Below are 22,758 nucleotides of genomic sequence, written 5' to 3' on the forward strand. Positions count from 1 at the left end.
TCATGTATTAAGTAATTTAATCCTCACAACAACCTCAGGAGATAGTGCCATTATCCCTATTTTACAGCTGCATAAACAGAAGATCCTTCCACATCCATGAAAGAATTATACTAATATTCACGACAGCAAGCATGAGTTCAGTCAATGCATGTTCACTGATGGTAGATTTTAATCCCTAACATAATTTGTTTAGAGCAAGAGTTGGCAAAACTTTTCTTAAAGGGAAAGAATGAATATTCTAGGCGTTGCAGGTCATGTAGTCTCTGCCACAGCTACTCATCTCTGCCATTTGTAGCTCAAAATGAGCCATAGCTAATACGTAATGAGTGAACATGGCTGTGTTTCAATAAAGCTTTATTTATGGACACTGCAATTTGAATGTAAGTTTCACAGGTCATAAAGTCTTCTCTTTTTTTTGTATCAACTATTTTTAAATGTAAAAGCCATTCTTAGCTCATGAGCTGTACAAAAACAGGCAGCAGGCTGGATTCGGCCTGCCACCTGATTTTGTAAATAAAGTATGGTCTGCAAAGCCTAAAATATTTACACTCTTGCTCTTTAGAGAAAATGTTAGCCAACTCCTGGTTTAGAGTTTAAAACCGCAGCACTAGAAGTGGTACAAGCGATCAACCAGATTACCCAGCTGTCCTGTGGGCAAGGACCCAGTGGAGTTACCCTTCAAATCATTGCAAAAAATGCATCCTACCGTATTGGGGAGGAGGGCCCGGTGAGGGAGCAGAGGAAAGAGGCGTTCAGGAAACTGAGATTCCTGACGGGAGAGCTGGTGATGAGTTCCTTTAGAAGGCTCCCCCTGGTGACAGGAGGCTTAGAGTATAATAATGATGGTGTAATGGCGATCTTATATGCCCACTACGAACGAGCTCTCCCTGCCTTATCTTACTTCGTCATCACATCAATACTGCAAGCAGGTGTGTGGAGATGAGGCAATGGAAGGCTGACAGGCTAAGTCTTGGGGCCCAGGTCACATGAGAGAAAGGGCTGGAGCTGACTTAGTCGTGGGGAAATCAAGAAATACTAGCTGTTCCTTCAGAAACCTGAGCAATGACTGATATGGGAGAAGGCATTTCTCTGTCAGTCCCCCAGGTCCCAAGGGTGAAGGGCCCATCAGAGGGATGCAGAGAATGGTGGGTGTGGATTGGGGGGCCTCTCCCTCAGCAACCAGCCCAGTCGCCCGGATGGGGAGGGGTCTGCAGTCTTGTTTGTTTTTTAAATTCGGTTTGTCTTAGTTCATTCAAGGTGCTAGAGCAGAAATACCACAGATTAGATGGCTGATAAACAACAGAAACTTATTTCTCACAGTTCTGGAGGCTGAGAAGTCCGAGATCAAGGTGCCAGCAGATTCGGTGTCTGGTCAGAGCTGGCTTCCTGGTTCACAGAAGACCTTCTGGCTGAGTCCTCACATGTCAGGAGGGGCAGGAAGTTCTCCGAAGCCTCTTGTATAAAGGCACTAATCCCATTTGTGAGGGCTCCACCCTCATGACCTAATCACCTCCCAAAGGCCCCACCCCCAAATGCCATTGCATTGGGCATTAGGGTGTAAATGTGAGTTTTGGGAGGATACAAACATTTAGCCTACAGCAGAGCTGAAATTCACATGAAGTCAAATTAGCCGTGTTAAAGCACACTACTCAGTGGCCTTTAGTACATTCACATTCACAATACTGTGCAACCACCACCTCTATCGAGTTGCACAACATTGTCAGCCCCTGAAAATAAACCCCCTACCCATTAAGCGGTCCACTCCCCACGCCTCCCTCCCTCCAGCCCCTGGCAACCACCGATCTGCTTTCTATATGGATTTGCCTATTCTGGAAAGTTCATCTAAATGGAATCACACAACATATAGTCTTCTGTGTCCTGCTTCTTTCACTTATCATGATGTCTTCAAGGTTCGTCCACGTGGTAGCATGTACCAGTATTTCATTCCTTTCTATGGGTGAATGATATTCCATTGTATGAATATACCGCATTCTGTTCATTCATGCATCTGTTGGTGGACATCTGGGTTGTCTCCACTTTTGGTTATTGTGAATAGCGCTGCTGTAAACACTTGTGTATTTTAACAGCAGTGAAACTTCACACAAAACAGCAACCACAGACAGAGTTGGTGAGAAAGTCCATAGTTTCCATTCAACAGAGGGAAGGGGGAATCAGGGAAAGTGAGTCAGAACGACATCCCCTCTTTCACCTCCCGCTTCTGCCAGTTTCAAAATGACCTTCCCTTACTCTGACCCCCTAGAAGGTGGGAGTAGGGGACGGGTCAGGAGAGATGTCATACACACAGTCCGAGTTGGTTTGGGCAGAGGCTGAAATTCTCTGGACGTCCAGGTACCTGAGTCCTCCATACTGTGGGGTACTGGGAGACGTCGATGGGGTTGGGGAGGACGCGTTTTAAAGCTGTCGTTAGAGATAAATCTTTTCTAGGTCACAGCAGAGGAAGAAGTGAACATGTGGCTCCATTGTTTAACTTTTTCATGAGGAGTTTGTTCTCATTGAAGAGAATCCTTGTCCTTTCATTCCCTGAGCCCAGCAAGGAACCCTTTGGTCTTGTCCCAGCTCCCAGAGCAGCCTCTCCCCATTGTCTCCACTTCCAATTCCCAAGCTGTGTGTCTCCTTGGCTCCGCGAACACAAATACCGTCCGTCTGATGACCGTCTTCTTGGGGCTGAATAGAACGTGGCAGCTGAAGGGTTTTCCCTTATCTGAATCTCCCCTCCACCCCCCACTCAGGTGCACACCCCTCCCAGGACCCCCAAGGAGGCAGCTGGAGGGCAGCCCTACCAAGTCAGGGCTCAGTCTTTGGCCGGAGCAAAGGCAGTGAGTTGTTTATTTGCATTTTCTGAGCCCGAAAGAAGAATGCCACGTTCTTCTCATGGACAGAGCCTGAGAGCCCTGCTGAGAGTGTGTTTGGATGGGCATCAAGCCCAGGAGGAAAAGGACCGGACCAGATTTGCATGAAGAGTTGCCGATGGAGCATGGGGCTCGAGGAAGCTCCCGGGTGGCAGTGCACCCAGGGAGCGCGGGGCACACATGGGCTGCTGTTACTCAGCTTTGTGCATCTCTGGGTGGCAGTCAGCCCACTGTTTCCAAGCTGTGGGGTCCCAGAAGTCCTGTGAAAAGAGGCCAGCTCTCCGTGGAAGTTTGCACATGTCGCTACCTCAGTAACTTGCTGCTAACTTTCAAGACGTGAGCCGCGTGCTATAAAATTCAGCCCTTCTGGATCCCCCAAGCTCGTGAGCCGGGCTGCTGGCGTTTTGGAGAAATGGAACACTTGCTGCCGCTTTGGGGAGAAACAAGGTACACCCAGGGCCCAAGCAAGCCCTGGGAAGGCCCAGGAGCAGTCCCAGCGTTGACCCCACAGATGGGCAGGCAGTGCACGATGCTGTGCCCATCCAGATCCCTGGACCAGGGCACGCGCCCACCCCAGCTGCAGTGAGGGGAGGCTGAGAACTGCCTACAGGTGGCCTCTTCTGCAGAGAGTTGCCGTCGCACCATTTTGTCTTAGTCCATTTGGGCTGCCGTAACAAAATGCCACAGGCTGGGTAGCCTATAGACAATAGGAATTTATTTCATACAGTTCTGGAGGCTGCAAGTCCAAGCTCAGGGGCCAGCGTGGTGGGTGAGGGCCCTTTCCTGGTTCATAGCCGGGACCTTCTCCCTGTGCCCTCACACGGTGGAAGGGACAAGGGAGCTTGCTGTGGTCTCTTTCATAACGGCCCGAATCCCATTCATGAATGTTCCGCCCTCATAACCAATTCACCCCCCCAAAGGCCCCACCTCCTAATACCATCCCCTTTTGGGGTAGGGATTTCAACATATGAATTGGGGTTCGGGGCACCCAAACATTCAGACCATAGCAATTTTTTTACAACCATTTCTTCTGAGAGCACTCTTTCAATCAATCTCTCATGCAAGAATCTCCATCTTGGGAAACTGACCTATGACATCCAACGTGAGGGGTCTGTGGACCTGGAGGTACGTGCTGGTCCCGGTCTTCCCACAGTGCTGGCACAGTGTCACTTGCAGCCTCAGTGGGAGCCAGACGGAAGGAGCGCTGTGGACCCTCCCCACAAGCAAATGGTGTCAGGGAAGCCAGCCATGCACACACCCGGCATCTGATGAGTCTTGGGCCAGGGTGCCCCCAAGCCTGCCGCAACCCTTCTCCAGGGGTCCCTGGATACCACTTCTTGTTCCCAAGTTACCTGGGGCACCAAGGCCAGGTGCTGAGTCCTCCCTGGCAGGTGGGAGAGCTGACTGAGTGCTCTCATCCACTTTCCCCAGGGCTGGTCCCACTCCTGGAAGCCCACATTGTCTAGTGGGGACTTCCTGGAAAGCACCCTACTCTCTGCCCCCACCTTAGACCTTGGAAGGCTGATAACAGCCAGACTGGACATGGGTCTGCCCAGCCCTAGACTCGGGGTTTTCTTCCCACTGAGCTGCGTCTACTCTGATTTGGTTCTAGGTTGGTCTCAGGATGACCCATCTGTGCCCCAGTTTCCTCCTCTGTAAAATGGGCATAACACTAATATCTCCCTCCTAGTGGTGTTGAGAGTGGCTGTGCTTCACACATAACAACCGTAAATGTCAGCTTTCATCATTCATTATTTCTTCCTCCTGAAGGGCAGCATCCAGCAGGCCCAAGGCTGCACCATTTATACTGTGCTTATGGCATCTAATGGAACTCAAGGGCAAAATCAGAATAAGCTGCTGAGAGAGGGCACAAGGCAGCCCCCCAGGCCTGCTAGGGAGAGGAGTTTGTAGAAGAGGAGTGACTTTGCAGAGCTCAGAGGAAAGTGTCAAGGCCTGACCTTCCTTGAATTCTTCAGCCAAGTGCATTGTGAAATCTCCCACACATGGATTTAAAAGGCCATGCCCAGTTTTGGCAAGGTAGTTATAAACCCGGAACTATGGTCATTTGGTTTTCAGAAGCCCATTGTAAGCCTGACCACCAGTGCAGAGCTGGCCAAACTCCATCCCAAGACTGATGGTAGCCTCAGAGACTAAATCCTAAATAAACACTCCAACAAGATGCCCTGTCGACTGGAAGCCATACCGAGCTATAGCTGAAAGTGAGGCAAGAAAGAGCCATGATAACCATTAACCACATAAGGAGAATTCAGGAAGCTGGCCAGTAATCCGAGATCACCCATTCTTTTTAGGAATTTCAAATCAACGGGCACCTCCTCTGTGGGGTGCAGCGCCAGGCTCCCCGGAGGATGAATGAGATGATATCCAGTCGTAGATGTTGACGATCTGTGGCCACGTTGTCCAGTTCGGAGCCACTAGCCACTCGTGGTTATCTAAGTTTAAATTTAAATCAATAAAGTTTAAAAGTCGGCTCCTCAGTTGCAATAGTCACATTCTAAGTGCTCAGTAGCCACATGGCCAGGGGCTACTGTCGTGGACAGTGAGGATGGTTCTGGGGACAATGCTGAGCTTGTGTATTAAATCAGACACAGAGACATGAGCCCAACTCGCTGTCATGAAATGGAGCAGGTATGTCCCTGGACCTCACCAACCAAGGGTGTAATCAGATGAGAATCCCAGATGTAGGAATGTGGGACCCCAGCACCACCTACTCCCGCCTCTGCTCACCTTCCTGGGGATGCCCCTGTGTGTCCCTAGTCATCCAGCCCCGAGGCCACTGTCTTCCTGGTGTGCCTTGGTGCTCAGGCCCACAGCCAAAATACAGCCTAACCTTTGTGGGCTCTGACCCACCACAGAGCCGTGGCCTCAGGAGTCCTGTCACCTCCCCCGCCCTGGCCGCACACAGCCCATGGCTCCTTTTTGCTCCGCAGCACACATCCTGGCTGATATCCTGCAGCAGCTGCTGCCGCCAGCACTACTGTGGGCACCACTGCTGCTGTTAATTCCCCTTCCTTGAGAAGAGTGGCTACCTAGAAGAGCTGGGCCCCTTCCTCCTGACCCAGCAGGCTAACGGCATCCCCAGGATCGGTCCAGAGAAACCTCAGGCCAGGTCTCCCCACTTCCCAGGCAGCACTGGCTGGGACCCCCATGAATACTCCTCTTCCTCTCCCTTCAGTACCTTCCATCTCTTCACTGAACCCAAGAGCAAGTTCAGCAGAGGCCCTTTTCTTGATCCTTCGGAGGTTTTAGCTTTACAAGACAGAGAGTAAGAGTGACAGTAAATGGTCAAACCAAGTGGCCCTGGGAACACAGAGAGATGCTCCCACCTAGTGGGCTGGGGGAGGTTTGTTGGAGAGAGCGCTCAACATGGACCTTGGGGAAGGTGGGGAAAGGCAGCAGCAGCAACAGGCCAGGAGGTGGGAACAAGAATGGCAAGTCTGGGAATGAGGAACAGCCACAGTGAGGGGGTGCCATGGGAAATAAGGCTAACAGGGTGCAGGACACCAGGTGATGAGCCTGTATTCCAGGCTCCGGGACTTGTCTCATGTCCTGACTATAAGGATGGCATCACCCACTTTGGGCAGCATCTGTCCATCTCCCAGAAGCAAAAGGGACTCAGAGCAGGTAAGGGACTCACCTGTTCAGCCCACCCACAGCCCGTAACAGGCTGGGCCTGGCCTGAAACCTAGGTTGTCTGATTCTTGGAATAGTAATTGCTCCTGATTTTAAGGTTGCTGATCACTATCCAGTTAGTCTTACTATCTTAGAAATGACCAAATTACATCTTAAATCTGTTGGAGAAATTAAAATCAACGCTCTTAGGAAGCTATTCTGGTGACTGACTCACGAGGGTGCTTTAAGATGCAATTAACATTGCCAATGCAAAATGTTTATCGAGAGCCTGACACATTATTTCTAGCAGATCCCTTTTAGGAAAGGTTCCCAATCTTTACCTGAAGATTGCTCACAGCCTAATTGCGTTTCTTTCCGATTGATCCAACAGAAAATCCAATTGGGAATTTATCTCAAGGTGAAATGCCGCCTTCCTGCTTTTAGGCAAACTGCCGGGGATATGTGAGCTCAGACTACAGGACTCGGCCAAACAAAGAGAGGAAGGCTGGTCACTTCCCATTGTGGGGGACATAGTAATTCCATGTACTTTCTCTGTTCCAATGCATGACTCCTGGATTGAGTCCTTTCAAGAAAAGAAAAATAGACCTTGTCATTTCCTATTGTTTCAAAGACAGAATTCAGCCTGGGAAAGATGAAGGCAGGAGGAAGAGTGGTGTTGAGATGAGTAAACACCATTCTGACCCGGAAAACGCTCCATTCGTTTCCAAGGAAGGGAGGGAGCTGCGGGGAGAGGCATGTGTAAAATCATGACGTTACCTCCTTAAAAGAGAGAAAGGAAAACGTTTTGAACTCGCTAACAATGAGCTAGCAGGAGGATGTGTTACTAATCTACGAAGAATTTGCAAAGGCAGTGAGTCGCCTCCCACTCCGAGCTGCCGAACTTCCTTCCGAAGAACTTGACCTCTGATTGTAAAGGCACCGGACCCTGGGACAGGAGGTGTGTGTGGTCAGCGGGAGGGGAATCACGCCAACAGCCAGGCTCGCCTCCGCCCAGCTTTCTGTTAACTCCGTCTTTTCTGCGTCGCTCATTTCATGCACGTGGAAAACTTCTTTTCTCGTTGAAGATGACTTGGGAAGAACCCTGGCTGTTCTGGAAGATGCAATGTACTGTGTTTTTAAATGAAGTAGATCTGTATGTACCGACTGAAAAAGTCTTGAAGTCATATTATTAGATGAAAAGTGCAAATTGGAAAATAATGCATAGATTATGATACCGCTTATGTAAAAGACAAACTAAAACTGTATGTTTCTGTGTGCGTATAGAAATCTGCAGGTCTGCTCCTAACGTTTGCAGGGTCTGAGACCAGAAGTGGAGACTCTTACGCAGCACACAGCCAAATAATGAAATGTTATACATCGAGCCCCCCAAAACTACATAAAACATGTTCTCTCTCCTCCCTTGACAAATATACCTTTATAGTGACCTTGAAGACCAGGTTCAAAGCTAGAATTCTCAGACTCCTCAGGATGTCTTTCCAAGATGTGGCTGCACATATTGGGGAGGGGGTTGGGGGAGGGGCCTCTGCCTCTGGCCCCTGGCCCACCTTTCTCTTTCCACTCCACCTCTGTCCCTCCCTGTGAGGGGCCTCACATTCATACATATGGTGTGGACAACATGATCTGTGTGTCCCACCATCCCCCCAAACAGCCACCACTCCTTTGACATAGCCTGGGACCAAGGATGTCACGTCAGCTTCAAGGACAGTCTCTGGGAGATTGCCATGCTGGCCCTGGAACTGATGCTGTGTCCTGGATAGCTGAGCAATTACCTTCACTGTACAGGATCAAAATTTTTTTTTTTTTTTTTGCAGGGAAAGATTCACCCTGAGCTAACATCTGTGGTCAGTCTTCCTCTTTTTTTTTCTTCCCCGAAGCCCCAGTGCATGGTTGTATATCCTGGTTGTAAGTTCTTCTAGTTCTTCCATGTGAGCTGCTGCCACAGCATGGCAACTGACAGGTGGGTGGTTGTGGTTCCACAACCAGGAAATGAGCCCCGGCTGCTGAAGTGGTAGGTGCTGAACTTTAACCTCTAGGCTGTCAGGGCTGACTCTCAAAACAATCAGGTTTTTTTTGTTTGTTTTTTCTTGCCTAGGAAGATTCGCCCCAAGCTAACATCTGTTGCCAATCGTCCTCTTTCTGCTTGAGGAAGATTCACCCTGAGCTAACATCTGTGCCAATCTTCCTCTAGTTTGTATGTGGGTCACCACCACAGCATGGCCACCAATGAGTGGTGTAGGTCCATGCCCAGGAACTAAACCCGGGCTGCCAAAGCAGAGTGCACCCAGCTTAACCACTAGGCCATCAGGGCTGGCTCTCAAAACAATTTTGTAAATCTTTGTCATAAACCTATTGACTACACTTTCTCCAAAGAGGGAGGCTAAGTGGAACCAGAAGCAAAATCCAACACAGAGCTCAATCCGGTGCTACAGTCAAAGCGCCTCAAAGACTGCCGGTCTAGAAGCATAGCCCCAAGTTCATTCTACCTTCATCACTCATTAGCTATTGACTTTGGGTGATTTCTTAACCTCACTGGCCCTCAGTTTCCCCAACTGTAAAATGTACACGATGATAGCACATACCTCTTGGGGTCACAGGGATGTATCAGTAATTTAGTAATGAGGAGCTGCTGAAATTCAACATGACACGGGGAAGAAAGTGGATCTTCAAAGAAGCACAAAGTAAAGGATGTGGTCAAAGACAAAAGGAATAGGAAATTAACAGGAACTTTTTAAACAAAGAGTTTTCTCACCAATAGAAAGATCACAGAGGGATCTCTGGGCTGAGACATTTTAAACGTCCTTCTTTCTTTAAGCGTTCCTGGAGACCCTATCCATGTCAGCCCCTCTATGGTTTCCTCTGGGAATCTCCCATCCAGCATGGCCACACAATTTCCTACCAGTCTTTGAGGCCCATCTCAGACACTGCTGCTCCATGAACCTTTCCAGATTCCTCCAACTAGGGTATGACACATGCTTCCTTCAAATTCTGACATTATTTTCTTTCTACCTCTCTTGGGTCATTAGCCAGGCACAAGCTAGGCTCTTGGACTTCAAAGAATAAGACATATTCCCTCCCCTCAGGAGGTTCACAATCAAGCAAGAGATGGTAGACAGGTGCAATATAGACTTTGAAAAACATGCGATGGAAAAGTAATAGCAATGTTGGTAACTTTTGTTGTGTGTCAGGTGCTGACTCTGTGCTCAGCATGACACAATGGTATTCACCAGTGAAGCCATCTAGTCTTGGGCTTTTCTTTGTGGAATTTTTAAGTTACTAATTCAATCTTTTTACTTGTTATAAGTCTATCAGATTTTATATTTCTTTTTGAGTCAGTTTCAGTAGTTTGTGTCTTTCTAAGAGTTTATTTCATCTAAGTTATCTAGTTTGTTAGCAGTGTATTCCCTTATAATTCTTTCCTAGTTCTGTGAGATCTGTAGTGATGTCCCCTCTTTATTCTTGACTCCAGTAATTTGAGTCTCCTCTCTCTCTCTCTCTGGTTGATCTAGCTAAAAGTTTGTCAATTTTGCTGTTCTTTTCAAAGAACCCACTTTTGGTTTCGTTCACTTTCTCTATTGTCTTTCTATTCTCTATTTCATTTATTTCCACTTAAATTGTTATTATTTGCCTTTTCCTGATTGCTTTGGGCTTAGTTTGCTCTTCTTTTCCTAGATTCCTAAGGTGGTAGGTTAGGTTATTTATTTGAGATCTTTCTTTCTAAATACAGGCATCTATAATTATAAATGTCCCCCTAGGCACCACCCTAGCAGCATCTCATAAGTTTGGTATGCTGGCTTTATTTTCATTCATCTCAACGTATTTTTTAATCTTCCTTGTTCTTTCTTCTTTGAACTATTGGCTATTTAAGAATTGTTTAATTTCCACTTATCTGTGGATTTCCCAAAATTCTTTCTGTTGTTAATTTCTAATTGAATTCCACTGTAGTCAGAGAGCATATTTTGTATGATTTCAATCCTTGTACATCTATTGAGACTTGTTTTATATCATGCAAATGGTCTATTATGGAGAATCTTCCATGTGCACTTGGGAAAAGTGTGTGTTATGTTGTTCTTGGGTATAGTATTCTATAGATGTCTAAGTCTAGTTGATTTATAGTGTTTTTCAAGTCTCCTACCACCATGTTGGGTTTACCTAGTTATTCTATCCATAATTGAAAGACAAGTATTGAAGTCTGAAACTATTATTAGCAAATTTTGAATATTATTGTCTATTTCTCCCTTCAATTCTGTTGCATTTCACTTCACGTATTTTGAGGCTCTATTGTTAGCTTCATATATGTTTATAATTGTTATATCTTCCTGCTCAATTAACCTTTTTATCACTATAAAATTTCCTTCTTTGTTCCTACTGACAGTTTTTGTTTTTAAGTCTATTTTGTCTGATAGTAGCAATAGCCCCTGGAGCCCTGCTACTGCTGCAGCTTGCATAGTATATCTTTTTCTATCTTTTACTTTCAACCTATTCGTATCTTTGAATATAAAGCGTGTCTCCTGTAGAGAGCATATAGTTAGATCATGGTTTGTTTTTTTATGTGGTCTGTCAGTCTCTGACTTTTGAGTAAATTGTTTCATCCATTTCCCCCATTTCCATTTAATCTCATTATTGATATTGTTGGATTTACATCTGCCAATTTGCTATTTTCTAGACTACTCATGACTACTTTATTTTTCTATTCCTCCTTTACCACATCATTTTGTCTTAAGTGAATATTTTCTAGTGTGCAATTTCCATTTCTTTAATGAATTTAACTATACATTTGAGGGTTTTTATTTGTTTGTTTTTTTAAGTGGTTTCCCTGCAGGTTACATCTTAACTTATCCGGATCCACTTCAGATTTATGATCATTTAATTTCAGTAAGTTATGGAAACTTTATACCTGTATAACTCCATTTCCTACTCCCTTTTCTTGCTATTATTGTTAAACATATTATGTCCATATATGTTACAAACCCAACTATATATTGTTATAATCACTACTTTATATACTACATTTAAAGACAACTCTTTTAAAGAAGGTAACAGAAGAAAAGAAAGCACAAATATATTTATTGGTTTCTCTGTATTAACCTTCTTAATTACCATTTTTTATTTCTTCCTATGGATCCAAGTTAGCATCTGATGTCATTTTCTTACTACAATATAGCTTCATTCCCACCCTCTCCTTCGTGTTTCTATTGTCAAAATATCACATTTATGCATGTTAAAAGCCCAGCAATACAATTTTATAAATATTGGTTTATGCAATTGCTTTTAAAGTTAGCTAAGAGAAAAAAGAAAAAGACATGCAAATATACTATCTTTTCTATCTTTTGTCATTACCTGTATAGTTACTTTGCTTTGGCACTTTGTTGTGTTGGTGGTAGTGGTGGTGTGTGCGTGTGTGTGTGTGTTTAAACTATTTGGTGTCGCTTCTTTCAGCCCCAGTTAACCTTCTTCAATATTTTCTTGTAAGACACGTCTGCTAACAATGAATTATCTCAGTTTTTGTCTGTGTGGGAGTGTCTTCATCCCACCCTTAGTTTCAAAAGATCACTTCCACATCCTCCTCTGAAGCTCCTGAATTGGTGTACCTAGTGCGTGGGCACAGCATTCGGGAGCCCCAGGGATGCGTGTGTTCCCAGGACGCCTCTTCTTAGCTGCCTCTTTCCCTGATTCTGTTAGATTTCTGGCTGGTCTGCCCTCTCACTTGTTGCTACTAGTATGGAGTTACCAGCCCATGATTGCTTAATGCTCGATCACCATTGTTTCAGCAATGCCCTAAAGCATGAACTTCTCTAGGCTCTCTTCCAAACACAGTCATGCGTCACTTAACGACAGAGATACATTCTGAGAAATGCATCGTTAGGCGATTTCATCATTGTGAGAACATCAGAGCGCACTGAAGGGGAACAAAATCTGCCACCCCAAAATGGGTCTCTTTAACATGAAGACTATTTTAGGCTGATTACTTTTAAGAAAGAAAAAACTCAAAAGTTTTTCTTGTTACCTCCCCCTTAACTGCCCCAAAGAATTCCGATTTAACAAAACCCTGTCTCAGGAAGCGAGTTACACCTTAGCATAACATGAGCTAGCTGTTAGGGAAGAACATAGAAAAGCCTGTTGGATGGGCTCCCCTCTGTGTTCTTCTGTTTCTGTGTGACCTAACAAACACTTGTTTTCCAAATATTTTCTTCTTTTCACTTACCTGTGAACTACTTTCCTTCCCTTTGAAGTCCCTGACTCTCCCCACCACCAACATCTTTTGTCTTTAGCTGAGGGTGGTATTTAAGGTGAGGGCTTCAGCCATTTTGATGAGTTACTCAGTTTTTCTGGGTTTCGCCAATGTATACATGTTATTAAACTTCTGTTTGGTTTTCTCCTGTTAATCTGTGTCATGTCACTTTAATTTTTAGACCAGCCGGAAGAACCCAGAAAAGTAGAGGAAAATTTCTTCCTCCCCTTCAGTACTTACACAAACCTAGATGGTATAGCCTACCACACACCCACGCTATATGGTACGAATCTTATGGGACCACTGTTGCATATGCAGTCCATCACTGACATTGTTACGTGGTGCATGACTATAAAGTCAGCATCTTTAGGCACAGCTGTGGAGCTCTCATCCTTAAGATCTGCCTCTCCCTGTGGGAAGACCCTTTCTGCCACAGTGGCCCACTTGTCCAGGACACCTGTTCTATGAGAAGATGCTAAAGGAGGGCTGGTGGCTCTTGGGTTTCTCAGCTTGCCCTCTTGGTGTGGAACTTCCGTCCTACAAGCAAGCCAGAGTGGGAGCAACTGAGGCGCAGTATTCCTGACCTGCCATGCCCATGGCAGAGCCCACATCTTAAAAATGGGAGCCCCTATCCCCTCAGCCTTGTCTGCCCAAAATAGCACATCTGCAACACAGGGCTGGTGGATAAGGGATGCTGGCAGCCTGCCTGTCCTGGGGCGAAACCGTAGCCTTAAACTAGGGCCTGAGGGGAGAGGGGACCACTGTCTTCCTGGCCTCAGCTGCCCCAATAGAGCTGTCCTATGGAGCTGGATGGCCCAAGAGCCACAGATTCTCGCTGTCCTTACCAACATTGACTAGTTTTCTTAAAAAGTGTTTTTCCATTGACTGTATGCCTTTAGGGTAATTTCCAGAGACTTTAAATTATTTAAAAAATTATTTTTTTTTCAAATAATTTTTACCAGTTATATGGTTGCTTCACTAGGAAGAGCATTCACGGAGCTCTTCATGAAGCCCCTGAAGACAGGATCTATGCTGTAATGGGTTCTGGAACTCCAACAGTGTCTGGCATTGAGCCACATATACAGGGAACTTGATACACATTTGTGGATTGAAATGCTTCCCAGTTGGTTCTTCAGTCACAGTTATGCCCGTGGAGCAGGGGCAGACCCACACGCAAGTCTTCTACCCATCATTTCGCTTCTCTTGCCCAACATTTGGGCATCAAGGGGCTGAATCCTCGGAAGATACCAACCCCCCTGGGAGGAACTCGAGACTCAATGGCTCTTCACCTGCTCCCTCTGGGTCAAAGTCAAGACTCAGTGGAATTCAGTGTCCCATGCAGTGCTGTCAACTTAATGATTGCTACCAAAAGGAAAGAAAGAAAAAAACCATGAAAATGTTCCTAACCTTTCTTGCAAAGAAATTTAGAAGTCACGAGGTCCATCGAATTTTTTCTCAGCCTATTACATACAACATGTAGGAGTATTTATGAGTATGAACTTTCTCCTTCTCTCTCTCTTCCTCTGCTCACCCTACAGCACTAAATCCTGGAAGCGTATGTCTATAGCAGTTACCTTCTCTGTTTCTCATATAGCAGGTCCTGAGGAGCCCAGCAAGGAGAGAGACAGAAAAGGCCAAGAATACCGATGGCTTACTGCGGAAGGGCCATTGTCCATGGGTGACCTGGAGCTATTTTCAGACTGTCTAATGGAAATCATACAGGGACCCACCATCTGGCTGTAAGGGCTAATGAAAATATTAAGTTACTTTGCTTTGGGCTGGAATGATCTCAACTCTGTTATCTCATACTGGAAAGAAGGATGATCAGGAAGTTACAGATGTCTTTAGTTAATAAAAAATGTGAAAATAAATAGATTATTCCTAACGCTGTTTAACAACGAAGTCTTTCAAAATATGGGATCTGTGAGGGGAAAACCCTGAAAGAGGTTCTTGGTGGTGAAGCAGCCGTGCGCCCCTGACTGGTCTGGATAAATGGCACCCCTGCAGCCCACCTCTATATCTCCTCCATGACATCCTTTGCCCTCTCGGCTCTGGGATCGGAGCTCACATCCGTGTTGACTCAAACTGACAAAAGATTAGTCATGACCAACTTTGGATCAGGAAGCACTGGGTCATCCCCAGATTCTGTGGCAACCTCCCAGCTCCACAAAAGGCACCGACTCCCCTTCTCTCCCAGACCCAGAGCAGGCCTAGCATCCTATTCTCTCTTCTTTTGGCTGAGGCTGTGTCCATCCATCCCTCTGTCAATTCGTTCATCGTTCATTCATTCTCCTGAGCTCCACTCTATGCTGGGCATTGCGCTGGGCGCTGGAAATGGGGGACAAAATGTGGTCCCTGCCTTCAGGGGCTTCACGTTCTGGTGGGGGCAACAGACATTAAACACATAGATGCAATAAAAGCTACAACTACCAACTGTAAGGACTGAAGAGAAGGCACAGGGCACAGTAAGAGAGAGAATTAGAGAGAGGCTCTCACTGACACTGTTGGCCCCGGGAATGCATCCTGGGGCAGTGATTGACCCTGGTCTCTGTTCCTAGCCCACCTGTCCACTGGGCATTGATAATGGGCCCCCAGGGCCCAACATGGAGACAGTGGAGGAAGTCATCGCTCTCTGTCCTGAACCTCAAATCTTCCACAGGAGGGCAGGCACCGGCTCTCTAGGTCAGAGTCAGAGTCGTGGGGTCCTGGTCTCAGAAGCTGGGTTTCCTCGTGAAGGAGCCAGGGGTCGTGTCGCAGAGTCTTCAGTCCCTCTGAAGGTGCCCCTGGGGGACACCACACCCTCTTACATGCCCAGCACAGACAGCATTAGTTAACCACTCCAGACCAAGGGCAGCAAGACCATCGGTGTGGAGGGGAGGCAGGACGGGGGCTAGCACTGCAGCAGGATGAGAGAGGGGGCTTCGCCTGCACCTGAGGGAAGGTTGGCCTGGGGAGGGAAGGTCGGATGGAGTCTCTGCCAGCAGCTGAGCGGGCGGAGCGGCCTGGGCTCCTTTCACGTTGGGGCCTCAGGATGTCATCCTGGGAGCTGTTCCCCTGCCTCGCTGCACCTGGCTCTTCTGTTTCACACCAGGTCAACCTCAGGAAGGGCTGGGAGTCGGTCTTCTGTCCCTGGCGCATGCTCAGCTCTGGAGAGTTCAAGGGCAGCAGTGCTTCTGGCCCCAGCCCTGAGTCAGGTTCCCATGCAGACTCAAGTCAGGTGTGGCTGAGACCTCGAACCCTGCGCCCTCTTTCCAAGGGAGAGCTGGCCCAGGGTCCAGGGAAGCTCCAAGCAGCCAGCGCCTGCCCTGGGCCCCTCTCTGCTCATCTTGGGGCTCCCTCCCTGTAAGCTGCCCCAGCAGAGACACACCCCAAAAGCAAGGGCCCTGGCCCTCTGGTCCCCAGCAGGCTGGGAAGGTCACAGCAGAGCCCAGAGGGGAGACTGTAGAAGGCTGTCACGCGCCAGGCTGGCCAGCCCTGGGCAGTGGAGGGGCGGCCAGCCCAGGGACAAAGACAGGCAGGGGTCCTGGTGGCCCCCAAACACTCCTGCTCACAGCCTCTCAGAAGCAGCTCCTTGGTTTGGCCACCCCCAGCCTCTGCACCCCAGCTTCTCACCCTGTGGGCAGATGCCTGAGGTTACCTGCTCTGGGTCAGCCTGCCCACGCCACCTCTAGAGAGTGGAAGAGAGGAAGAGGAAGGAGGTAAAGCGCAAGATTCAGGACAGGCTTGCAGATGGGTCTGGGCTTTCTGGAGGCGTGAAGCTGAGCCATCTTCATCTGCTTGGCTTCCTGCCCCCTGACTCTCAGGCCAAGGACCCCGAGCACCAGGGGCCAGGCGTGGCCATCAGCCAAGGGCATTGGCAGCCCCTGCCCAGGGCTCTCCGACACCGGTTCAAGATGTCCAAAAGGACAGATTCCAAAAGCCCACTCAAGAGGCGCTGAGTCCGAATCTCCGAGCACGGGGCCCAGGGATCTGCATTCCCAGCACAAGCTCCCCTGGGGTTCAATGGGAGAGACTGGCCTGGGCCCTGCCTGGGCTTCCTGGGCCCCATCATCTTCCTGCTCCTCTCTCACAGCCCAGCTCCCACATGTGGGCTGTTTGTTGCCCTGTACGGAATTCCTTCCCTCTGCCCCAACCATCTTCTCTCCACTCTCCTCCAGCCATCTCCACCTTGTCCTGCACCCTGAGCATCGTCACCCGTCTCCCCTGCCCTTCGACTTCCCACTGGGCTCAGCCGGTAGGGAGCCCCGGCAGCAGCTGAGAGGGAGGTCAGGAATTTATTCTCCCAGCATCTTTCTTGCCAGGTCACCCTGGCTGGCCGTGTCCCCCATCCAAAACCCCCTGCCCCTCCACAACAGCCCGTGTCAGAGCCTCACTTTCCCTCTGGGCTCCATCAGTCACGCTCATCCGTCAGGCCTGGTACCAGCTGCTCGTTGTTAAAGGCCAGCCACCACACGAGGCCTTACGATCCCCTCCCTGCTGCCCTCTCCTTTGCAAACAAACTTGAAGTATTCCAAAGTGAATATGCCACCTGCTTCCTGTTGGGGCCCCACTGTCACAGTTCCCTGGGACTCGTCCTAGCCCAATGCCCCCTTCAGGCTACTGGGTTCCTGCTGGGTTCCTCCTTCAAGGCCAGGACTGGGGTGACCCTCACAGTGAGTGGGCCCCTCCTTAAATTCTGCACCCCAGGCACCGCCCTTGCTTTATCCGAGTCTCAGCCTTGTTCTCCTTCCCTGTGCCACCTGTCCAGGTCCTTGCCAGCATCTCTCCCTCCGGTTCTTGCTGACTGACAGCCTCACCCGTGTGACACCTGGATCTCCCCAGCTTGCCTCTTGTTGCCCCACCCCGAGCGTCTGTGGCTGGGTGGTCATGCCACCAGCCTATTAAAATGTTGAACTTCTTATCCTGAAGTGTGGGAACTCTTAGGGGGCCACAGATGCTCTTCCAGAGGTCGATGAATCCCCTGAAGCTTCAAGCAAAAGTTTGCGTATGTGAGACTGCGTGTATCTTCATGGCTTTCTTGTGGGACTGTGACAAGGATCAAAGGAGAAAATAGACATGACATTGGCTTCGACAACTGCTAAGTGCTTACGAATACCAGGTATTACTATCATTATAGCAATATTGGAAAATGTTAGCATAGTCTCTCTGTGTCAACAGTGTTCGTGAAACTCCTGCTGGAGCTTGCCACAAGATCAGCACAGCATGTGAGTGGGCAGCAGACCACAGCTTTTGTCATTAGAATAAAAGACGGGACTTCCGGAAGGTGAGGTGGAACAGGCCATTCACAGAGGTGTGGGTCTGCTTAGAGAACGGTGCAGATTCTGGAAATAAAGAGTGTACATGGGTGCAGGAGAGAGCAAGAAAGGAGAGACCCAAAGGCTGAGGACGTAACCGCAGAGCGGATTTGCTGCTGGGCAGAAAGGAAGCATAAAGGCAAAGCAGCCGACGCTTCCAGCTGCGCCCTTTGGCTCCTTGGTCATGATTGGTGTCAGGCAGCCCCCAGGACTCTTCTTCTCCACTGATCCAAGGGTCCCTGGCGGGGACAAGGGGGCAGGGGAAGGTGGGGTTGGAGAGTCTCTAAGGTGACTGTGCAGGAGATCCTGGCCTGGACTCACACGTGGAAGAAGGCCTGGGGGAGAGGAGGCTGAGGACAAACTATGGGCTCCCAGCTGGTGGCAGTCAGCAATTACCTGCCCCACGCTCAGCACTGGGGACAGAGTCTGCAAAGGCACTTGATGTGATTGCAGACTGGGCACCTGTGGAGGCTGGTCGTGCTGGGCCCTGGCCTCACCTCGTGACATCTCTCTCCCCCAAATGCGTGCACACACACACAAGCATGCACACACATGTGCACACACTCCTCTTTGCGTGTTTACCGTGACAGTTCTCTCTAGTACAACGGCTACTTATTACGCGCTCCTTTGCGTCAGGATCAGCATTAGGAATATTAATGTAAGAAGGCGAAGGTCCCACCTTCCGGAAGCTCACAGCCAGTGTGTGGCCCGCGGTCGTCCACAGCTGCCTGGGTCTTACTCTGGGGCTGCTCGAAGCCTCTGTTGCCACAGCCTCAGCCCTGGTCTCTGTCCTCTGCTTTATCAGTCCCGCAGGGGACAGGAGGTTCCCAAACAGTTTAGAACTGGGGTGGGAATCAAGTTATTTCTTTAGCCCTCTAAAATTCCTGCACTTGGCGTTGCATACAATTCTTGTTTTATTTTATTTTTATTGAGGTTATATTGGCTTGTAACATTGTATAAATTTCAGGTGTATATAATTATAGTTCAGTTTCTGTATAGACTGCGTCGTGCTCACCGCCAATAGTCTAGTTTTTATGCGTCGCCATATACGTGTGCCCCTTTACCCCTTTGCCCTCCCTTTCTCTCTGGTAACCACCAATCTGTTTTCCTTATCCAGGTGTTTATTTGTCTGTTTATCTTCCACACATGAGTGAAATCATGCAGTATTTGTCTTTCTCTGTCTGATTTATTTTGCTTCACATAATGCCCTCAAGATCCATCCATGCCGTCTTAAATGGCGTGATTTTTGTCTTTTTTTGGCTGAGTAGTATTCCGTTGTATATATTTACCACATCTTTATCCATTCATCCATTGATAGGCACTTGGGTTGCTTCCATGTCTTGGCCATTGTGAATAATACTGAGATGAACATAGGGATGCATAAATCTTTTTGAATTATTGATTTCATGTTCCCTGGATAAATACCCAGTGGTGGAATAGCTGGATCATATGGTAGTTCCATTTTTAATTTTTTGAGGAATCTCCATCCTGTTTTCCATAGTGGCTGCACCAGTTTGCACTCCCACCAGCAGAGGATGAGGGTTCCCTTTTCTCCACATCCTCTCCGACACTTGTTATTTCTTGTCTCGTTAGCCAATTCAACTTCATAGCGCATCTACATCCACAGTTCCTAACATAGATGTGCTATGAAGTCGAGCTGACAGGGGATTGGGCCGGCTGGGCTGGGTTGAGTAGGGTTTGCGAGCACATCTCGTATCCATAATAATCTCATCTAGGGTGACCCACCATCCTGGGTGCTGGGGACCGAGGGGTTTTCTACAATGCAGGACTCTCAGTACTAAAACCAGGGTGTAGAGCCAGTCCTGATGGCCTAGTGGTTAAAGTTCGGCATACTCCCCTTTGGTGGCCAGGGTTGGGTCCCCAGCCGTGGAACCATACCAGCTGTCTGTCAGTAGCCAGGCTGTGGCAGCGTCCCACATAGAAGAACTAGAAGCACTTACAACTAGGATCTACAACTACGTGCTGGGGCTTTGGGGAGAAGAAAAAAGAAGAGAGAGAGGAAGGTTGACAACAGACGTTAGCTCAGGGAGAATCTTTCCCAGCAAAAACAATAACAATAAAAAATTAAAAAATTAAATAAAACCAGAGTGTAGTCCTGGGCAGTTGGGATGGGTGGCCACCCCCATTCTCGCCTCCCCTCTGACTCTGCCGTGCTGAACACCGAGGGCTGTCAGGACAGAAATCTCACCTCGCAGTAACCAGCCACGGGGTTCTAAATCTCGTTTTCCTTAAATCCCTGTCTCTAAGAAATATTATAGCGTTTACTCCTTTTCATTTTATAAGACATGTTGAAAAATAGCCATTCATTTCTAAATCCCTCTTTTCAGTCACTTTTAATATTCTTTTGAAAAGAAAGAAAAAGAAAAGGCAATTGGGACTAAAACTTCCCATACTTGGACTAAACCCAAAGGTGAATATTTCAGCAAGATTCATTCAAGGTCTTGAAAGTCAAGTGTGCGAATATAAAATATACTTTTTCAGTCTCAGATAATGCCCTTTACTGCACTTGGATGGCTGAACTACGAAATGTCGGGTTGACATATTCAGTGCCCCCAAGAATGTGACCCTGGAAAAAAAGAAAGGAGAATGTGGCGGCTGTGGAGGCGCCGGGCCCCTGGGGGCCTGCCGAGGCCGCCCCAGGCTGCTCGCCTGAACCTGGGTTCTGGGAGGGTCCCGTCCACCGGCCTCACCCTGGTAAGGCTCCATCTTATTCCACTGTGACTTTTCCTGCTCACGGGAGGCTGTTCAAACTGTCCTTCACAAGCACAGCTGTCATCTGTCTGTTTCAGCTTCAGTGCCTCATCCCTGGTTGATTTCATTTCCTTTGGATAGATACCCAGTAGTGGAATAGCTGGATCATATGGTATTTCCATTTTTAATTTTTTGTGGAATCTCCATACTGTTTTCCATAGTGGCTGCACCAGTTTGCATTCCCACCAGCAGCGTATGAGGGTTCCCTTTTTTCCACCCCTGATTCCAGCACGGGGGTGAGCCTGGATCCCACACGAGGTGGCTTCATGGGCGGGGGTGGGAGGCAGGATCTATCAGCGCCTTCAAATTCCAGTCGTATCAACGCTGAGACAGAGCGTCGTGTTCTCCCTCTCACAAAGGAAACTGGGCTCCCATCCTTCCGTATGCTCGTGTGTTCCTTCCAGCAGACTCATTAGCTGTTTGAAGGACAAACACACAATTGTCTCTGTGTGTATGTATGTGTGCATTGCATGCATGGGTGCGAGCACATGTGTGTATGTGTGTGCATGCACGTGTGTGCACATAGTGCATGTACGTGTGTTCATGTGTGCACATATGTGCAGGGGTGTGTGCCTGTGGGTGTGTGCTTTCTCCCTCAATCCTTAAAACCACATTTCAAAGTGACCAGGGTGTGAGGTGTTGTTTCCACTTTGCAGGTTGACGTCTACGTAAGTTTGAAGGGAGCCCAGCCAGTGTAGGGGTCAGTAGAGTAGATGCTGGCCTCAGTTGACCTGAGTTCAAACCCCACTTCACCACTTGGTAGCTGCGTGACCTCAGGTGGCTTGCTTGGCCCCTCTGTGCCTCTGTTTCCTCCTCTGGAAAATAGAAATCCCAGGAGCGCCACCACAGAGGGCTTTTACAAGAAGTAGGTGAGGTCAGGAGAGCAAAGTGCTCGCACAGGGCCCGATGTCAGAGCGCCAGGCACCATAGCCGGTGGCCATTGCGGCCTGAGGACCCGCCAGGTTGTTCCAGCCCTGACAGGGTGCTCCCTGCCACCTGCTCTCTGTCACTCTGCTTGTTGAGAAAAACCTGGCTTTGGTTGAGAAGGCAAGAAATTTTCCTTTCTCCGCTCTCTGTTCACCAGGAGGTGGTTCACTCACACAGAATTCACAGGAAGTTTGAATGAAGGGAAGATGGGGGTGGGGGGTGGGGAGCTGGAGGATGGAAGAGAACCTGGCTAGACCCTGGGCTCAGAGCCCTTCCTGCCTCCTGTGTGTTTCCCTGGAGAGGGCGCGGCTCACCTCACCTTGTGCCCCGTCAATGACTCCCTCCTGGGCAGCGCCAGAGCCTGCCCATCCCCCCCAAGGTCACAGCCCATCACCTCCCCACTGCCCAGCCCCCCAGCGCCCTGCAGGGGGCAAGGAGGAGAGACCTGGCAGGGAGAAGATCACAGGAGGTAATGTCTTTTTAAAATCCCATATTCTCACACTCATCTAGGCAAACAGTGAAAGCAATATATTTGTGTACAAAAAAATCTAATTCGATATGCCGGGCTGTGTAATTCCTACCCATAAAAAATATAAACATTGGCATAGCAGCATTATTCACAATAGCTATTCCATAAAAGGTGGAAGCAACCCAAGAGTCCATCCACAGATGAATGAATAAACAAAATGTGGTCTGCCCATACACGGGAATATTATTCAGTCTTAACAAAGAAGGAAATTCTGACACATGCAACAATATGGATGAACCTTGAGGACATTATGCTGACTGAAATAACCCAGTCACGAAAAGACAGACACTCTATGATTCCATTTATATGAGTTCCCCACAGGAGTGAAATCCATACAGACGGGAGGCAGCATGGGGGTTCTAGGGGCCGGGGGAGGCAGGAATGGGGAGTTAGTGTTTAATGGGTACAGAGTTTTAGTTTTGCAAGATAAAAAGAGTTCTGGAGATTGGTTGCACAACGATGTGAATGTACTTAACGCTACTGAAT

General features: G+C 48.3%; 1 protein-coding gene across 3 annotated transcripts in view; it reads left to right on the top strand.

The window, feature by feature from the left end:
• Positions 1–22,758, top strand: part of EVA1C (eva-1 homolog C) — a 117,716-nt gene that overhangs the window by 83,852 nt on the left and 11,106 nt on the right. For 2 of the 3 annotated variants that reach the window (XM_008534557.2, XM_070597119.1), the window contains exon 8: positions 14,345–14,635. The exons of the other annotated variant lie outside the window; for it this stretch is intronic. In XM_008534557.2, coding sequence (XP_008532779.2) covers positions 14,345–14,493 — 149 coding nt within the window. In that variant the 3' untranslated portion in view covers positions 14,494–14,635. Of the gene's footprint in view, positions 1–14,344; positions 14,636–22,758 lie in introns of those variants that run through there. 3 annotated transcript variants of the gene reach the window in all.

This window comes from Equus przewalskii, chromosome 27 (genome assembly GCF_037783145.1).
Source record: "Equus przewalskii isolate Varuska chromosome 27, EquPr2, whole genome shotgun sequence".
Classification (NCBI taxonomy): Eukaryota; Metazoa; Chordata; class Mammalia; order Perissodactyla; family Equidae; genus Equus; species Equus przewalskii.